Consider the following 20,657-nt stretch of genomic DNA (forward strand, 5'->3'; position numbering starts at 1 on the left):
TTCATATTGTCTCTCCACGCTTATATTCGTGCATTCAATCATTTGTCTTCTTTCAACAATGAAGCAAGTTGTCACCTTTTAGATTTATGCTACCATATTCACTTCATGAAATAGTGCATATTAATGGGATATGTTTCATGACCTTTTATTAAACACCCATTATTTTGCCTTAGCCATCATAATATCATCAATATGGTGTATTGAGATTCAAACTCAACATCTTATCCATATAAAGGCGTCTTAGGCATAAATCGATGGGACTTGAACCCAAATATTATCATCCCTTTTGATAATATTGTTCTTGAGGAATGATTTTAAAACATAAATGGTTCCAAACCAATTATTTTTCGTCAAATCCAACAATAATTATATCATTAATAGAAAAATACAAATAACATAAGGAATTACTAACCTTGACGTTTAGATTTATAATCTCACCTTATTTGGCACAGTCTCGTGCAAATAACGTGTTATAAAATAATAATAAAGAACAAAGAAGAAGAGTAGAGAGAATAGAGAGAGTAATTCTTATTTCTTCTCTTGAGGGATGAATTACAATGAAGGAAACCCCATTTATTTATAGGGGAAAACTAACCTTGGGTTTGTAACTTTTCCATAAATAGACATACACAATATATGGTAAAGTAGGTATTCACTATATATGGTAAAGTAGACATTCACTATATATGATATATTTATAACAAGGTGAAATTTTTTCGTGGAGGTAAGTTTTTCCATTATTTTCTTTGTATTTTAATCCGTTAATATCTTAGAATCCTTAGAAAGATCTTAATGGAGGAATTCTTTGGAAAATACTCATGGGTGTTTTTTAATATGACCTAAAGCTGATTTTAAACTATAAATTACAGATTCCTAACATGAATTTCATAAACTAGGCTATGAATTTTGATGATTAGGAACCTTGAATTCAGTAAATATGAGACCTTTAGCGTAAAAATTTCATTAATGGGGATGGGTAAAGCTTGAAAGTGCTAATTAATGGCTAACTGACATTGGGAATGATATAGACCTTGAATTAAGGATATAATTAGTGGGTTTGAATCCCCAAGATATTTTTTTGAAGAGTAAATATTTAATTACTCTAATAATTGTTTGATTTTTAGATTATTGATTGTTCCAAGGCATGAAAGAAAGGAAAAAGCATCCTTGTTGCAACTTGCTTCTTCCAAAAGTTTGGCGTCTAGGTAGGCTAGGTTTAATGAGTAGAATAATATGTTATTTTATATTTTCATAATTTAGAATTGATGGGAGAAAGCGTGTCGCCCGCGGGCGTGGAGTTGAGGTGGATAAAGACACGAGTCCTTAACTTTAATCTCAAAAAATATATTATTGATTGATTATGTGATATTTATGTTATTATATGTTATGTGCCCGAAAGGAGATTGTTGTAAATGTAATATATGGACATGATATTTTTTTAGTTATTCTAGTGAAGAACCTAGTTGAATTGTAATGGTATTAAGTTGTATGTATTGTGCAATAATATGATGAGGAGAATTATGTTAATGTAATATCTAAGGGACAGATGACTTGAATTAGTGTGATGATTGTATCATGTGGTAAGAGGTAAAGGATAATGATATGCGTGAATGTGCTAGTTATAGGTGGTGATGTTAGAACCCAAGTTGCGGTATTTAAGAAGATAATAATTTTTTTTAATAATTAATGAGTAATATAATTAAGACTCCAATAGTGACTTGTATGCGTAAGAATTAAATTGTGATTTATTTTATGATATTCTTGTTTTGATATTGATAAAAATACTATATCTATTGGATGCCCATTAGAGGCTAAATTGATGATAATGACGGTTTATTGAATTGTGCCTATAAGTGGCTTATTTGATAATGATAACTCCTAAATTGGATACTTGTTGATTGGTATTCGAACATGCTTGAAATTGATGATGTTTGGATTGTTGAGACGTGTATAAATTATTATTGAAAATTTACTTGATGGAATTGTCTTATGACTTAAGATGTACTTGTAAACTTGGTACATCGTATTGTATGTTGTGAGGTGGTGTAAATTTGATATTACTTGTTTATATTGGATCAAAAACCATGCCGGTACGGATATGTATATGTTGGATCAGGTATCACGCCGGTACGGATATGTATATGTTGGATTGGGTACCACGCTGGTACGGATATGTAAATGTTAGATCGGGTTCTACGCCAGTACGGATATGTATATGTTGTATCGGGTACCATGCCAGTACGGGTATGTATATGTTGGATTGAGTACCACGCCGATACGGGCATGTATATGTTGGATCGGGTATCACGCCAGTACGGGCATGTATATGTTAGATTGGGTACTACACCGGTACGGACATGTATATGTTGGATTGGTACCACGCCGATATGGGCATGTATATATTGGATCGGGTACCACGCCGGTACGGATATGTATATGTTTGATTGGGTACCATGCCGGTACAGATATGTATATATTGGATCCGGTACCACGCTGGTACGGGTATGTATATGGTGGATCGGGTGCCACGCCGGTATGGATATGTATATGGTGGATCGGGTACGACGCCGGTATGGTACATGAACATAGATTGTTCCCTACAGGTCATGACTATTTGGGAAAAAATAAGTCGCATAGCATGTGTGTACATATTTGTGTTGAGTCTGTGGATGTTTTCAGTACGGTTGATACTCTTGATGGTTATATGGCTTGTTTGTGAGCACTATTTGATCTATTATTGTTGTATTGTTGATTCATTGGGTATTTGATTGTGTGATACGTATTTAAAAAAATTAAACTTTGTACTTACTTATATGTTGGTTGACTTGCTTCATTTATACGTGTTGTACTCGTAACTTACCAAAATGGCTAGTTATCATTCTTTAATATTATAAGAAATATTTGGTTGTTAGCCCGAGAGTTTAGTATGGGTTGTCTATGATTACGGGTTTGTTCCTGTCTATATGAGTAATGAAAAAGATAAGATGAATAAAGAGGAATAGTGATGTATTAGCATTAGATTGTGGTTGATGGTGTGAATTAATGAGACTAGAGTATGTTAGTAGCGAATATAATATTGATAGAGTTGGAAGAGTAGTTGGATGTTGTAACTTACATAGGTAAAGTAATAATATTATTACAACCTTAGTTGAATTATATTCTATTCAAGATGTCATGATTTACTTTCCTTAATTCTATTTTATAATTATATGAATTAACACGGTCGGCCGATGATGCCTACCAGTACGTGTGGTTGTACTGACCCTACTCTTGTACATTCCTTCTTGAAGTGTAGACTGGATGCAGGTTATTTGCAGTTACTAGATGGATGACAATATTCAGCACTAACTTATGCACTTTCTTCCTGACAGATGTTATAGTCTTTGTATTATTTATTTTATTGTCAGGCTATGTAGTAGTAGATAGCTCTTGTACATGTCTAACCAAGTCTTGTGATAGTGAAGGACACTTGTAAGAAGTTTTAGAAAAAGTTTATTTATTAATATTTAATTTACCTCATTATATTTAATCCAGTATTTCCTTAAAACAGATGTCTTCCGCATATTTTTAGCTGGGTAATAAAGGTTCTCCTAGCTATTTAGAATAGTGGAAGTGCCCACATGGTCCGTTAAACTGGGTCGTAACAAATACATGTAGTTCTCTTGTCATAATCAGAAGTTCAAAATAGAGAGTAAAACAACTTATTTTGGCTGGATCTTTAAATAGCGACGTTTTGATTTGATCAATTTTAAGGAATGGTAGAATATTAAATGGAGCTTTAGGGTTAATAATAGATACTTTAAGTATATTGTTAATGATAAAAATTAATTATAATAGTTCTTAGCGGGTTAATAATTTACCCAAAAATTGAGTAATCCATTACCCCGCACCGATAAATCGTTAATTATAAAATTTTAATCCATTTTTCAACCGTTAATTCGATAATCCAATACCAATAAGTCAATAAGTCAATTTTACGATTGATTTATCAGTTATGATTCGATTTTAAACAACCCTAATGGAGGGAGTGCTCCCTTTATTTTATTTTACTTGTTCATAAAGTAAAAGATGTTTCATTTTACTTATTCATTTTACATATTAAGAGAATTCTTTTATACTATTCTTCATAGTTAATAATAATATAAAATAATAATAGTCAAATTAAAATTTAAAAAACATAATTAATAACATATATTTTCAATTAAAATTTTTGTGGATTGTGTCAAATCAATGAATGTCAAATTACGTCAAACAAAGGGAGTATTATTTACGTGAGACATATCCAACTTTTTCCAAGGAATCTAATGATGTGTTTGGTATAAGAAAAATATTTCTCATGAAAATATTTTTTACATGTATTTTTAAAAAATAAATTAGTTTCTTACTTATTCTTTATTATTTGGTAAGTTATCAAAAAAAAAATTATCTCAAAAACACATAAATTAGCAAAAAATTATAGAGATGAAAGGGTGGAATGTGGGGCCGGCCTCGAGGTGGGTGGTCAAGCAGTAGGTGTTGGCTAGATGAAGGATAAAATATTAACATGCAATGTCACTTATAGAATTTTTTGCCCTATATTCTTTTTTTTTTTTTTTCATCCGGTGTTTTGATACCCGTATTGAAGTCCAACTAATTCAAATTCTCGTCGGATAGGGCCCCAATTGAGGGGTAGCGCTCCCAGCAGAGTTTTCTTCATGCTCAAGATTGAACCATCAATCTCTGGTTAAGGGTGGAACAACCCCATCCGCTACACCACAACCAATGTTGATTCCTTTGCCCTATATTCATTCAGAAAGACATATTTCTCATTTTTAAGAAATTTATTTTTTTCGTATAAAAAATATACTTTTTTTCTTCGAACTAAAACATGGAAAATAGGAAAACCTTACCAAACACACCTTCATTAGTTTTCAATTTCCAAGGAAATTAGGTACACAGATTTAAAATATCACATGGATTTCATTTGGCTCCACTAGAAAAAGAATTTTCTGGAAAAGTTTCAGTTTGATCATTTTCCAAAATTTCTCATTTTCTATTGAGAAATTTCTAGCCAACTTCATGCCTACTATTTTAAGGAATTTATAATAAATTATACTTTCCATTAAAAATTAATTGTTTTGTTTTCTAAAAATTAATCTGATTAATTTTTAAATTTAAATTACATTCGATCAATTCAGTGTTTTATAATTTAAACGGCGGCATATTCAAGAAAGAGTATATACATGTAGCAACTAATTAAATATTTAAATCCAACAGCCTCCTTTTATTTTTTAATTATTTTCTGGCAAGAAACGTGCTTTTATACCAAACTATTAGGAGTATTAATAAAATATTGTACGATAGGAGTGGCATCTTTTTTTATTGAAATATAGTAGTAAGACTATATATTAACATCTCGTTTTACTCATTTCCAATTAGGAGTATTAGAATTTTCTTTCTAAAATTGGCGGTGGGAGATGAAAATCCTGATTATTTAGTAGAAAATAATTATAACTTTTCCAATCTAATATTATTACTTAGATGCTATCCCCATTAATTTTTTTTAACTTTATCCAATCCTTTTACTTATACCCAATAAACTAACATCAACTGGTATTTACTGAATAGATTAGAGCATAGTTACTATGGTCAAATAAATTGTACAAAACACCAAAAATCTAGACTCCATTTGGACCATATTTGGTTGAAGTTGAAAAAAATTAGCTTTGAAGTTAAAGTTTAAAAGGAATATTTAGAAATTAAATGCATTTGAAAATTGGATTTTACTTTAAAGAAATATTAAAATATTGTGAGTAAAAACTATTATTTCACTTCATCGAAATTTTCAAATAATAAATTATCGTTTCAACTTAAAATAGAAATGATAAACAATATTGCAAAACAACCATTGAAGGTCATAAGTAATTTCACCAAGAGATATGAAGATACTATACAAATTTAATACAATAGATAAATCATAAGTAATTAAGTGATGAAATAATCAATACTTCTGATAAATTTATGAATAATCACAGTAAATGAATAAAAGTAAATAGTGTAATTAATTAAAGAAAAATATATTACAACAATCAATTAATTGATTTCAATACGAGTGTTACAATCTCTATAAATCCTCTGATTCGCCTTTTCAAATATAAATTTAATGGCTTAAAGCTTGATATCGAATTTGGACTTGATTTGTTGATTTGAGAGACTTGATCTTAAATTTAAGGTTTTTGAAGCTTGTTTTTGAATATTACGGTCCTGATATTGAATCTTGATTTGAATGCTTGAGCTTTAGAGAAATTGCAGCGTTTGATCCACGAGCTTTCTCTTTCTTCTTGTTAGGGTTATTGGGGGTCCTCTTTCTAAATTATAAGACCCCTGTTTATAGTTGTGGAAAAGAAAGAGTCATGATGAAGATGAACTTCCTTTGACCAATCAAATTTAAGTGACGTGGCGCCTTTTATGGGCTTTGATTTTATTAGGCCTGCTGCATTATTTTAACATGTGGCATGGTCCTATTGGCTCCTTCACTTGACTTGGTATACCACGTCATTTGACACGTGGCGTTTATTTGGGTCTGTAGAATATGACAATATTTTGGGCATAGCAAAGTGGACTCATTATTTGTAGCTCAAATCAATGGGCTAGCCCAATAAAAAAAATGGACTTTAATTAAGGAAAAAGGACACTCTATGACCTTTTTAAAAAATAATAGCTCAATTATAGCCTAAGTTTGGCATTTGGACAAATAATGTCCAGTCGGCTAAACAAATGTCATTTTATGGTCATTTCCTAATTTTCCCAATTTGGGTCATTTTGATCCACGTAGTTCATATACAGTCCATATACGATACTGATACAGTCTATGTACAATATTGATACAATATTCTACTTGGGTAATTCGGCCCTTTTAAAAATATTTCAATTTTTTTTTACTATAAATTTTTAAATTGATCAAATATTCTGCCTTTTTTTATTGTTTAGAAATAATAATTAAATTATATAAAAACGATATAATTATTAAATAGAATATGAATCTATATAAGATATATGTATAGACATTGTATAGTTCTATCAAATATGTATATATAGAAAGTGTATATAAATTATATAATTGTTGTATAAAGCGTGTAAAAAAAAGTACAGTTATTATGTATAAGATTTGAATAAAACCTGTATAAAAGTTGTGTAAAAACGGTATAGAACCAGTCAGTAAATTAAAATGGTTAGAAAGTGGAATTTAAATTCCATGGCCATTTTCAAGGAAATAGTTTTATTTGAAGTGCGAATGTACAGTTATTATATAAATTATGTATCAAAACTGTATAATTTCCGTATAGAATATTTATGTATAAGATTTGTATAAAAGTTGTGTAAAAATAGTATAGAACCAGTCAGTAAATTAAAATGGCTAGAAAATGGAATTTAAATTCCATGACCATTTTCAAGGAAATAGTTTAATTTGAAGTGTCGTTTCTGTCCTTTCCCCTTTAATTAAATCCATATATGTTTGGATTTAAATAATTAATCCAATTATATTAATCCGCAATATTTATTTGAGACTAATATATTTTGAATTTAATATAATTCGAATTTTGTACGGATTTAAATCTTCAAAATTGCATCGGCCACAAATAATTTACTACTTCCACAATCTCCATTTATGCACTTTTAATTAATGTCATCAATCCTTGAATTATTATTTAATACAAATTGAAAATTACTTCTCATAATATATTTCATTCGCTTCATTTTAACTATCCCCACTAGATTCGTTCAAGCTTATTAAGAAAAATAATCAATATAAAGTATAATTTATTGAATTATTGAATTATGTTGGTTTATTAGATATTTTTGACAATTATTCATTATTAAATGTAATTACTTATTTAACCCTAAGTATATAGTTTGAAATAATTGTTAATTTTAGTCTTTAAAGTTTTTAAAATAACAATTATTTTGGGATATTTTTAATTCTTGGACAAACTCAAATTAGCTAAAACACCATTAAGTAACAAAGCGATTTTCAGTGTCAACTTGTCTAGCTGCATACAAATCTTCTTTGACAAGACTGAGGATTCAAATAGTCGCACACTTTTTTTTTTTTCTAACTTCGATAATCTCTTGAACCTTATCTATTACGTTAATTTTTTCAAAAGTTTGAATTATTCGAATTACGAATCTTACATATTATATTACGATCATCTCATATTAAAAGGTTAGAATGAAAGAATTTAAGTCACACTTGTATGAAAGAAATGTTAGGGTACAAAATGGGTTGATCGTTTAGGACAACATGACACGTGAACATTATTATTCAAATCATGCTCCTGTGGGTCGTGTGAATTGAAATATTTTGGTGTCGAATGTTTCCTTCTATTCAAATGTTATGTAATGTATAAAGACAAAAGCAAGATTTGTAGGTATGAGTTTTGAATAATAATTTTATTAGTTATGGAGTTACAGATAAATCTTTTCGTACATATGAAATGAAATTTTAATATAAATGTAAAATTCAAGCCTAATTTATTGAGTTTCAGTTAACTCATAATCACCATTTGTGACTCTGCTATGATAGCGTGAACCCAAACTAATTGAAAATTTTAAAATGAGTATTGAAAATCAAACGAGTTATTTATACTAATTTTATTACTTGTTGATTCATGGATAAGATTTTGGTTATGTTTTAAAATTAAATATAAGTTTCTCGTAAAAAATTATTGAATTTCAGTTATTCATAACTATCATTGTGAATCTATTTCTTAGATTGAGCCTGAACTAATTGAAATTCTCAAAATGAGTATTGAAAATCGATTGAGTTTTACGTGATAATTTTACTATTTATTGGGTTACTAATAAGATCTTTTGTACTTTAAGAAAATAAAAAAGATCTGCACAAAAAATTATTAAGCATTCAAATTCATTATCTCCACTGAGACTTTTCTTCTGATAGTACGAGCCCATTTTAATTTAAATTTTTTAAAATGAATTAGGTTATGGATAAGATTTTGCGTTAGATTTTAAAAATAAATACAAGTCTCGCACCAAAATTTTGAATTCTAGTTAAGTATTTCATAACCATCATTTTGAATTCGTCTCTGGAAGTAGAGTCCATACAAATTGAAAATTTCAAAATGAGTATCGAGAATTGATCGAATTTTGTCTAATAATTTTATTACTTATATTGAGTTATCGATAAGATTTTTTGTTTAAGAATAGATATAAGATACGTATAAAAGATGATTGAGTTTTTGATAAATTTATAATTGTCACGATGACCCTACTTCTAACAACGCAAGCTCAAATTAATCAAAAGTAAAAATAAGTTTTACGCCAATATTTTTGATATTCGGTTATTTCGTAACCACCATTGTGACTCCACCCTAACAATGTGAGACTAAACTAATTGAAAATTTTAAAATGAGTATAGAAATTGAGACTAAACTAATTGAAAATTTCTAAATGAGTATAGAAATTGAAACGTGTTATGTATAATTTTATTACTTATTTCGACACAAATAATTTTTTTCGTATATTTTGAAAATAAAATATAAGATTAGTATCAAAAATTATAAAATCCTGTTAAATTTATAACTATCACTACGACTCAACCACCGACAATACAACCTCAAATTAACTAAAATAAATATAAGTTTCGAGCCAAATTATTAAATTACAGTTATTTCATAACTGTCATTGTGATTCCATCCTTGACAACGCAAGTCCAAACTAATTGAAAGTCTCAAAACAAGTATTAAAAATGAAATGAGTTATGTGCAACAATTTTATTACTTATTGAGTCACAAATAAGATTTTTCGTACATTTCGAACATAAATTTGAAATTCGTGCAAAACAGTTGAATTTCGATTATTTCATAACCACCATTATGACTCCACCTTGATAGCGCGAGGCTAAACTAATTGAAAATTTAAACATGAGTATCGAAATTGAAACATGTTATGTGTAATAATTTTATTACTTATTTGGTCCCAAATAAATTATTTCATACATTTTAAAAATAAAATATAAGATTAGCACCAAAAATTATAAAATTCTGTTAAATTTATAATTGTCACTGCGACTTTGCTACCGTCAATGCGAGCTCAAATTGATTAAAAATAAATTTAAGTTTCGCGCCAAATTATTAAATTACAATTATTTCATAACCAACATTGTGATTCCATCTTTGACAATGCAAGTCCAAACTAATTGAAAGTCTTAAAACAAATACAGAAAATCAAACAAGTTATGTGTAACAATTTTATTATTTATTGAGAAAATGGCCAAAAGTCCCTCCCTCCCTCACACCCCCCATCCACAACCTTTACCCCTAATTCAAACTACACACCTATACTTTGCGGCGTAACTATGACCCCTGAACTATTTTAAAATGAAAAATATATCCGTCTAAAAGCTCATACCCAGATTTTATTTTAAGTAGTGGCCTGCAGGCATTGCCACGTGTCATGCCATGCAATTCCACATCATATTATATTTTTTTTATCAAAAAAATTAATTATTCTACTTTATATATTATTTTTTATCTAAAATATTAATTATTTTACTTTATATATTTTTCTTTTCTCGCTAATTCCGATCATGGCCGCCACCGAGTGACGTCCATCGAAACCTCATATCGAATTTAAAATTTCCAACAATCTTGAAATTGGAAATAATAAACTACATCGAATTTGAAATTTCTGACAACCTTGAGTAGGAAATAATGAACAATATCAATTTTTTAATTTTCAACGATCTTAAATCTGGAAACAACAAACAATATTAATTTCAAAAAATTTCGTACATTTTAAAAATAAAATATAAGATTAACACCAAAAATTATAAAATCCTGTTAAATTTATAACCGTCACTGTGACTCTGCTACTCACAACGCAAGCTCAAATTAATTAAAAACAAATATAAGTTTCGCGCCAAATTATTAAATTATAATTATTTCATAACCGTCATTGTGATCCGTCCTTGACAACACAAGTCCAAACTAATTGAAAGTTTCAAAACAAGTATCAAAAATCAAACGAGTTATGCGTAACAATTTTATTAGTACTTATCAGGTCACATATAAGATTTTTCGTACATTTCGAACAGAAATTCAAAATTCGTGCAAAACAATTATGAAAATTCCGTTAAATTCATAACCGCCTCTGACGGCGCGAACCCAAACTGATCAAATGTTTCTGCTAAATTTATAATCGTCACTGTGACTCTACCCTCGATATAATAATCCCAAATTAATTCAAAATCCCAATACGAGTATCAAAAACCGAACTAAAAAACATAAAAATATAGTAAATCAATAAAGAAACTACATGAAGTATATAAAGTACAATCTATAATTACTCTTTTTGATACAAAAAAATGAAGGTATTGCATGTTAACTCCCTCCAAGTATATACACTAATTTCTTTGCAGGGAGAAAACTGGAAGTAACAAAGCTGAGTGTCCTTAATTATTTCTCACATTTTGCTTAGTAAGCAACAAACGTAATCCGACAAATTCGCGATTGAATTAAAGCCATAGGATAAAATAATTTTTGCATATATATAAGCATAAATAAGGTTCTTGTAAATGTGGAAACTGATAGTGTAAACTGTAACCCCTTTCATTGCACTTTGCAAAAGAATTAACAAAAAAAAAAATCACTCTTTCAATGGCGGCCGAAAATGAACGGCGTTTAAGGAAAAGAAAACGAAAAGCAGATAGAGGAAGACATCGAAAATTGGATGTTGATCAAAAAGTTGAGGTGGAAAAAAATGCTCTGTTTTTTCATTTTTTTTTTTGATTCTTGATTTTTTTTTTTTGTTGATCTAAACATGTTTATGTGGAGTGAAACATTTGAATTTTTCTTTTGTGTTCAGTTTTGATATGTTTTTTTTTCTTTTTGGAAATTAATTTATATATATATAATTTTTATTTTCAGTTCTGATTAGCATTATTCGTAATCAGAATTTTTTATAAAAGAGGTTTGATTTTTTGAATTGTTGTACATGTCATGTGTATTACATGTGTGTGCATAGAATTTTTGGTTTTGTTAATTAATTTTGGGGTTTTGGGGTTTGGGTTTTTGATGACATGATTAATAGAATTACTGATTTTTTTGTTTCATTGGTTATAACGTTTTGTAAAAATTGAATCTTTAAGTTGATTTTGATTTATATATGTGTGTAAAGAGTGAAACGTCTGAATTTTGTTTTTAGTTTTCTGTTGTGATATGATTTTTAATTTTTTGGAATTAATTTAGATATATAGATTAATCAGTAAAAAAATGCTTATGAGTTCCGAGTTGTGGATCAGCATTTTTAATAATGGGAATTTTTTGAAAAAGAGGTTTATTTGTTTGAATTGTTATAGATGTTATATGTACAAATGTGGATACAGTGGATTTTTGGTTTTGCTGATTGATTGATTCTGGGTTTCTTGGGTTTTGACAACATGGTTGATTGAATTGTTGATTTTTAGGTTTCATTGGTTATAGTAATGTTTTATAAAAATTCAATCTTTTAGTTGATTCTGATTTACCCACATTGTTTTATCTATGTTTTGTTGATGTACATTTGTATAGAATGGGTACCAGGTTGTTGGAGGTGGGTTTTTGGCTTTATGTTGATGAAGTGAAGGACTTGGAAATGTTACGTAGAACTAGTAAAATGGGTGTGGTCAAGGAGTTTAATTTTTTGGGGGTTGATTATGGATACCTAGTTCAATTGCCTCTTTTTCGGTGTTTGTTCAGTCGAGGATCTTTTCGAACTAGCCTCTCTACCTACGAGAAGGTAGAAGAAAGGTATGTGTGTACTCTAATCTCCCTAGACCCCATTTGTGGGATTGCACTGGGGTTTTTTATTGTTGCTGTTGGTTGTTGTGGTGATGGTGGTGCTGATTGATTGTGCATACAAAGTTCAATTGCCTCTTTTTCACTGTTTGTTCGATCGAGGGTATTTCGGAATCTGTCTCTCTACCTTCTAAGGGGTAGTGGTAAGTCCTTGCGTACACTCTGCCCTCCCCGGAGCCCACTTGTGGGATTACACTGGGTTTGTTGTCTGTTGATTTTTGTTGTTGATTTATGCATACAAAGTTCACTTTCAGCATCAATGAGGAAAATCAGGGAGTTCTATGGGCTGGATTAATGTTTCCTTTCCAATTGTTGGTTCGATGCCATTATTAGTTTTTGGTTTTTTTGAAGGCTATAAAGTGTGTGTTATGGGTCAAGATTGTTTTCTCCCTCTTACCCTTTTCCCCTCTTTAATTAGTGCATTGTGATTTATGCAGGTGAGGAGTGTAGAAGATGGGTTCTTGGGTTCGTGGCACTCGGGTGTTGTGATTAGGTGTGATTATTTGATTCGTCATGTAGAATATGATCACATTGTATCAGATAAAGGTTCTGGCAACTTGGTAGAACTTATAAGTGTTTCTCCTATAGTTGATGGGGTAATTCCAGCTGCTGATGAAAAGCTAGTTCATAATCTTGGTTTTATTAGGCCTTTGCCACCTCAACGTGAATTTGGCAGATGGCCTTTACCTTATGGACAGTGTGTAGATTTCTATTATCAAGATGCCTGGTGGGAAGGTGTGATATTTGACCGTGAAGAAGGTGAAGAGGAACGAAGAATTTTCTTTCCAGAAATGGGTGATGAAATGAAGGCTCAAGTGAGTAAGCTGCGTCTCTCACAAGATTGGGATGAGGTTACAGAAGAGTGGGAGCCTCGTGGTTCCTGGATTTTCCTTGAAGTGGTTGAGGAGATTGAGAAGGCAAACCCGCTCTTAATCTCAGTTAAACAAATTTGGTATGACGTACAACTGAAGGATGAGTTTGATGAAAATCTCAAGCTGTGGACATCTTCTTCGACAGATATTTGGCGGAAATTGGTGAAGGAAGTTGTATATGAGAATACCAAGTTAACTATCAAGCAATTTTTTGCTGAATTGAACTGCTCAGAGGTCTTTGTAGAGGGAGGCCAATTGCTCGAATTCTCAGAACTTGCCTTTGAAGCTGAACGGGACCTTCAAAAGTATTTTGATAACTCGATTGCAGCCGTTACTGAAGCCGCTTGTAAATTAGATAGTGCGGCCACACTGCACATGGATCAGGATTGTTCCCATCTTCAACTGCCTATGGATCAGGATATTTCCAATCTTCAACCTCTTGAAAAACAATTTGTTTCAGAGGATTTTGCACCTGCCATGGAGGATGTTCAATTGTGTGGTAATGATGATTGTGAGCCAATTCCTCCCAGCCAAAAAGAAGATTTATCTGTTTTACCTCCGCCTAGTGATGGCACAGGTATTTTGTCCAGTACCAACATTGAACCACCACCCATCGCGAATTCTAAGCCTCGGAGGGGGAAATCTTCTACAAAAAAGAAGAAAATCAAGGGACAGACTGTGGTTGGTGAACCCGATTCTTTCCCAGAAGCAACATCAACTAAGGCATTTAAGAAGCCGCCTACTGATGACATTGCTGATATTATGGATCAGGATGTTTCTGATCTTCAACCTGTTGAAAAGAAATTTGTTTCAGAGGATTTTGCACCTGCCATGGAGGATGTTCAATGGTGTAGTAATGATGATTGTGAGTTGATTCCTCCAAGTCAAAAAGAAGATTCATCTGTTTTAGCTCCGCCTAGTGATGGCACTGGTATTTTTTCTAGTACCAACAGTGAACCACCGCCTATTGCAAACTCTAAGCCTCGAAGGGGAAGACCTCCTACAAAGAGGAAGAAAACCGAGGGGCAGACCATCGTCAGTGAACCTGACTCTTGCCCAGAAACAGGAGGTCTTCAACTGCCTATGGATCAGGTTGGTTCCCATCATCAACCTGCTGAAAAGCAGATTTTTTCAGAGAATTTTGCACCTGCAACGGACGATGTTCAGTTGTGTGGTAATGATGATTGTGAGTCAATTCCTCCTAGTCAAAAAGAAGATTCATCTTTGTCACCACATGATTTATCTGTTTTACCTCCGCCTAGTGATGGCACTGGTATTTTGTCCAGTACCAGCAGTGAATTACCGCCTATCCCGATTTCTAAGCTTCGCAGGGGGAGACCTCCTACAAAGAAGAGGAAAATTTCTAAGCCACTTCATGATGACACCGCTGGTATTTTGTCTAGTTCCAAGAGTGAACTACCGACGCTCACAAATTCTAAGCCTTGCAGAGGAAGACCTCCTACGAAGAAGAAGAAATTCGAGGGGCAGACACTGGTCGGTGAACTTGACTCTTGCCCAGAAGCAACCGCAAATAAAGAAAGTGATGACATTGTTGTTATTTTGTCCAGTGACAAGAGTGACAAGAGTGAGCCACCGACTTCGGCGAATTCTAGGCATCGCAGGGGAAGACTTCCTAAAATGAAGAAGAAATTTGATTGGCAGACGCGGGCTGGTGAACCTAACCCTTGCCTAGCTAAGCGTATGCCATCTTTTTCCTCGAAAAGAGAATTTAAGAAACATCTCTTAATGTCGGGCTGGAAATTTGAAGTCAAATGGGAGTCTGGTAAAATTAAGAAACTTTATATTGCTCCTAATGGAAATGTATGCGAGTCAATTAGTCAAGCTTGCCGGGTGTTGGAAGAGTCAAAAGCTCGTGCACTGGTATCCCCAGTTGAACAAAGTAGTTTAAATGGTGACACTGATAACTCCATCCAGTCTGCTTGCATGGAAAGACCACAACCATGCAACAAGCTGCCAGAGTTGCCATATCCTTCTGAAGAAATAATTATTGAGCCTGAAATCTGCCGTGAAGCCGTAATTGACTATTGTTCACCGAAATCTCAAGATGTTTCTGCCTATCAGAAATCATATAGACATGGGGTGAAGATAAGTGCTACAGCCCTAAAAGCTAAGAAACACCTCGCTGCAACTGGATGGAAATTCTACTCTGTTGGGAAAAAAGACAAGAAACTTTGTTGTTACCGTTCTCCAGAAGGAAAAAGTTTTATCTCTTTTCGAAAAGCTTGTAAATGGTGCGTAAAAATGTGGGAAGCTGAAAGCCACGTACCAGAACGAGTGTCTTCTCCATCAACTGCTACACAAAATTCATTTGAGAGGTTATCAATGGAAGAGCCTCTTATTTCTTTGTTAACAAAACCAAGAAACAAGAGAAAATCCAGGCCATCACTCAGAAAAGGAGATGGTGATATGCGATCAGGTAAAAGAGCTCGATCGGTGGCTCCTTCTTCCTCTAATCAAACACCTCGAACAGTTTTATCTTGGTTGATAGACAATAATGTGGTCTTGCCACGTGCTAAGGTAGTATATTGCAGAAAAAAGTGTGGCAATCCAATAGCAGAAGGGCGGATTACTCGTGAAGGAATCAAATGCTATTGCTGCCAAAAAATTTATGGTCTTCATAACTTTGAAGCTCATACTGGGAACAGTTGTAATATACCTTCAGCAAATATATATTTAGAGGATGGAAGGTCTCTTCTTGAGTGTCAAATGCAGATGAAAGATGAACTGAGTGTACAAAACAAAGAGGACAGTTGTTTTACCACAAATGACTATATTTGTTCTGTGTGCCATTATGGCGGTGACTTAATACTCTGTGATGGATGCCCTTCTTCATTTCACCCTGATTGCCTTGGGATTAAGGTATCTCTTTCGTACTGTTATATTGTCTTTCTTTTTGTTAATCTTCAATTGAAAAGCTGATTGCTTTATTTTGCATCCAATTGCTTAAACAGGAGGTTCCAGATGGTGACTGGTTTTGCCCATCATGCTGTTGTAAGGTGTGTGGCGAGGGTAGATTTGATACAAACAAAGACCACTTTACAGATAACTCCGTTCTCATTTGTTGTCAGTGTGACCTTAAGTGTGAGTAGCTGTTTGATCTTTCTCATATATTTTAACAATATTTTGCAACTTTTTCAGTAGAATCCCGTGACAATTTTGTGCTCAGGTATATAGAATTGTGTTTATGTGTGTGTACTTCTTTACTGATTAAGATTTGATTCGATGCAGATCACGCTCGGTGCTTGAGAAGCAAGGGTACTGAAGAGCTGGATAATTTTCCTGAAGGAAATTGGTTTTGTAGCACGAGATGTGAGCTGGTAATTGAAGCATGCTTTCCTTACAGGGCATTTATAAGTTGTTGACAAGTTTATAGAATGCACTTCCAGTAAACTGTGCAATGAAATGAAGTTTATCTGATTGATCTTAGTTTTGCAACCTAGGAAAATATGTAATGCCTGAGAAACAAGAGTGATAACATGCTTAACTAGTGCCGTTTCCATTTTCAGTGGATTTTAACTCTCTCAGTATTTTTGACCAAAGGCATTTAAAAAAAAAAAAAATTGCAGATATTTTTGGGTATGCATCACCTTTTGGAAAAATCGGTTATAGTGGGAGATGATGACCTCACTTGGACACTGTTGAAATATACAAAAGCTGATGATTCTGAGTCCAGTGCGGAGATATATAGCCGACTTAGAGTCGCTTTGAATGTGATGCACGAATGTTTTGAACCAGTCGAAGAACTTCTCACTGGGAGAGACATCACAAAAGATGTCATCTTCAGTAGATGGTAAGATTCAGATTTTCAAAACAGTCCAAGCATGGGTTCAACTTTATAATTACCTCTTGTTAAAAAATGAACGGGCACTAACTACTTCAACTAACGACAAACACAATCTGAAATTGCAGGTCTGAGTTAAACAGGTTAAATTTTAAGGGCTTTTACACCGTGCTACTGGAAAGAAATGATGAGCTCATAACAGTAGCGGTTGTAAGGTATGTACCCCGTGTTATATTTTCTCTGGACAAATTACCACTAGTCCTATTCTCTTGTAAACTTCTCCATAATTCTAAAAGTAGCAAACAAAATTTATACTGATATATATAGATACATACTTTTACTGTTATTTCAAAGGGTTTATGGAGAAAAGGTGGCAGAGCTCCCTCTTGTTGCAACACAATTTAAGTACCGTCGACTTGGAATGTGTCGCATTTTAATGAAGGAGCTTGAAAAGGTATGTATCTGTTCTTCAGTTCTCCTTCTGTGGGGTGGTGGTAAACCAAAGGAACAGGTCTAAAGGAGGCCCGAGTATATTCTTTCTGATGCAGGGACATATCCATGGACCATGGCAGCGTATTCAATATTTCTAGGCTATGTATTTAAGCTGATGAAAATGGTCAGGCGATCCCAACGAGGGGTTGCTGACCTACATTTAGTAGGAACAGATTTTCTAGTATTCGGAAATGTTTGTTATCCCATGGTAGTAACAATCTCAAGGTTTCAGATTCGACTTAGTGAATTGGTGATCTCATGCAGGCAGATGATAGTTTTGAGTGTAATCTTATAATCCAAATATAATTAGTAACTGTTTCTGCTTTTGTTTCATTGAGCGTCTTTCCTTTTTTTCTGCGCAGAAACTCGTGGAATTAGGAGTTGAGAGGCTAGTTTTGCCAGCTGTCCGTGATGTCCTAAACACATGGACCACTAAATTTGGTTTCTCGGTGGTGGAAAGATCAGAGAGAGCAGACTTCTTTGATTACACTTTGCTTGATTTCCAGGGTACTGTACTGTGCCAGAAAATCCTTCAAAAGACCCCTGCAGCAGCCCAGCAAACACATTTCGACAATACAAACAGCAATGACAACGTTGAATCAGATGAAAATGTTGCTGTTTCCGAGGTGTTGCAAGCAACACAAGTTGAGGGTTGTGCAACAGCAGACCAAGGACCTGTGGGGTATGTTTCCTCTCTTTAGTTACGCATTGAAAGGGTTGAAGAAGAGCCTAATCAGAGCGCTATGATGTTCAAATCCATGAGGAATAGAAATAAGTGCAACAAGAAACATGATATGTAGTTTCTTTTAAACTAATGGCATGGACCAACTGTTTAAATCACTCAGATGGAATTTAATGATACGTACAATTGGTCCTAAGAATTTTACTCTGATACCAAATGTTGGAAAATAGGGGAGGATAAACACTTTCGATCACTCAAATTCTTTCTTGAATACTAGGAGAAGAAATGATCCCTCTTTACTTCACTCTATTTGCTTAAATAATATAATTAAACAACATAAGTATTTATAGGTTTAGCATGTACCTAGTCTATTACATGCACTTAATTTAATTCCGGATATTCTTTTATCTTCCTAGTTCATGAACAACTTACATCTTCTCTAGTTCATGAACAAACTAAAACAATAAACGTATCATAATTAATTTTCTATACATGTATCAAAGACAATTCATATATCAAAAAAGTTTTCTCTTTCAGAAAACATCATTTCACAATTACAGGTTTTTTCAGTTATTGGATCCTTGTCATAATTAACATCATTTGTTATTCTTTAGCAGATGAAAACAACAAGATCGATCATGTAGCAGCCTACCTTGCCAGTGATCATCGCAAGGATAGTTGCCTGATCAAGCTAAGAAGGAAGGATATCGTCGAGTAAAAACTAAGCTGATTTCAGAAGGGGGTGATACTCAACGGTAAGCTGGCGATTTTTTGAGGAAAAACCAGCAGAGGAACAGTGAGTATCTTTTACAGGGTTTTAATTTAGAAAACCTGATAAATTTTGTTCAGGTTTAAAGTTCAGTTTCCTGCTATATAAAAAAGTAGGAGGAAATTTATCAAGACTGGTATATATGTAATAGTGATTAGTCCAAATTGGCCTCAGCGGATTTTGTATCGTTTAGTTGCTGATAGTAAATTATGCATAAAGCCAGATTTCATGCTTCCAATATTGCTGAGTCAATGTATATCCATACTGCATATGTTGGAAATATCTTTGATTAATCTAGAGTAGAAGTTAGTCATGTATTGTCTGGTTCACGAACCTGGTTGATCAGGAGAAGCAATTTTTTTGTTTTGGAGATGCGTGAAAGCAAATTTGCAGGCTCCGTTGTTCCTCGTTCTAAATCCTGATTCTGGATTCACCTGTCCCCGTTGTTGCATGGAAGCAAGCAATTTGCCGGGCCTACATTCTCCTCTGATCTTCCTCATTCTAAATCATCCGACTCTGAATTGGGGATTCTCCGCTCTCTTCTTCCTTTAGTGAGATGCATGGAAGCAGTTTGCTTGGGGTACGCTCCCCTTCATTCTTAAATTACCTGACTCTGGATTTTGGATTCTCCCCTCCGTTCTTCCTTTCCGCTTGATTTTGCTCTCTTCAAATATCTGTGTCTCCGCAACAAAGCGCGGTAGCTGACGGGTCCTGAATCTCTACTTGGATAGCCATATACGTAGATTTTTTGGGTAGTGTTTGAATATTCGATCCGATTTTGAAATATTTTCTAAGTTTCCCAAAACTAGTCCGTGATCCAGATCAGTTTTTGGGTTTTTCGGAACTTCAAAGAATCACAACTTCGAAAATATCAAAATTACAAGTTTCATATTTCTAACTTGACCAAACTAGTACAACTTATTTTATTGGTCTAAGAGATCTGATTTTACCCGTATATTCAAGCCTATGTCCGCCCCTGAGACACACTCAGTTATCCACGGGCAATATTACCCTATTCTGGTTCTCTTTTGCCATTAAACTAAGAATTTAAGTTTGATATTGTTTTTTTTGTTTTTACACCACATTATATATCTTTTACATTTCTGAAATAGAAATATAAACAATTGTTTCACCATCATTTGCCAACTAACAATAAACGGGAACAGCAAAACCAATAGAAGGTTGAGTGGGGGAGTTTGTCGTACTC

At 33.0% G+C, this 20,657-nt stretch overlaps 1 protein-coding gene across 3 annotated transcripts; it reads left to right on the forward strand.

Moving 5' to 3' along the window:
* Positions 1-11,398: 11,398 nt before the first annotated feature.
* LOC107875466 lies at positions 11,399-19,688 on the forward strand. 3 transcript variants are annotated; one of them, XM_016722197.2, is made up of 9 exons: positions 11,399-11,747; positions 13,271-16,585; positions 16,678-16,807; positions 16,955-17,043; positions 17,293-17,516; positions 17,636-17,722; positions 17,862-17,961; positions 18,362-18,681; positions 19,296-19,688. In XM_016722197.2, exons 1-9 carry the CDS (start codon positions 11,655-11,657, stop codon positions 19,300-19,302), a joined length of 4,365 nt encoding a protein of 1,454 aa, XP_016577683.1. In that variant the 5' UTR covers positions 11,399-11,654; the 3' UTR covers positions 19,303-19,688. The 3 variants fall into 3 exon arrangements, with proteins under 3 accessions (XP_016577683.1, XP_016577684.1, XP_047270119.1); XM_016722198.2 differs by having other exon boundaries at positions 11,400-11,747; positions 19,299-19,688; XM_047414163.1 differs by lacking the exon at positions 11,399-11,747 and adding an exon at positions 12,240-12,785.
* The last annotated feature ends 969 nt before the right edge of the window (positions 19,689-20,657 follow it).

This window comes from Capsicum annuum, chromosome 6 (assembly GCF_002878395.1).
Source record: "Capsicum annuum cultivar UCD-10X-F1 chromosome 6, UCD10Xv1.1, whole genome shotgun sequence".
Classification (NCBI taxonomy): domain Eukaryota; kingdom Viridiplantae; phylum Streptophyta; class Magnoliopsida; order Solanales; family Solanaceae; genus Capsicum; species Capsicum annuum.

Bases quoted from the DNA above. Each gene is read 5' to 3' on its own strand.
- LOC107875466 (XM_016722197.2), top strand. From the start codon at position 11,655: ATGGCGGCCGAAAATGAACGGCGTTTAAGGAAAAGAAAACGAAAAGCA. The intron at 17,517-17,635 runs GTAAGATTCAGA...CTGAAATTGCAG, and splicing joins GATGTCATCTTCAGTAGATG to GTCTGAGTTAAACAGGTTAA. The intron at 17,962-18,361 runs GTATGTATCTGT...TTTTCTGCGCAG, and splicing joins TAATGAAGGAGCTTGAAAAG to AAACTCGTGGAATTAGGAGT.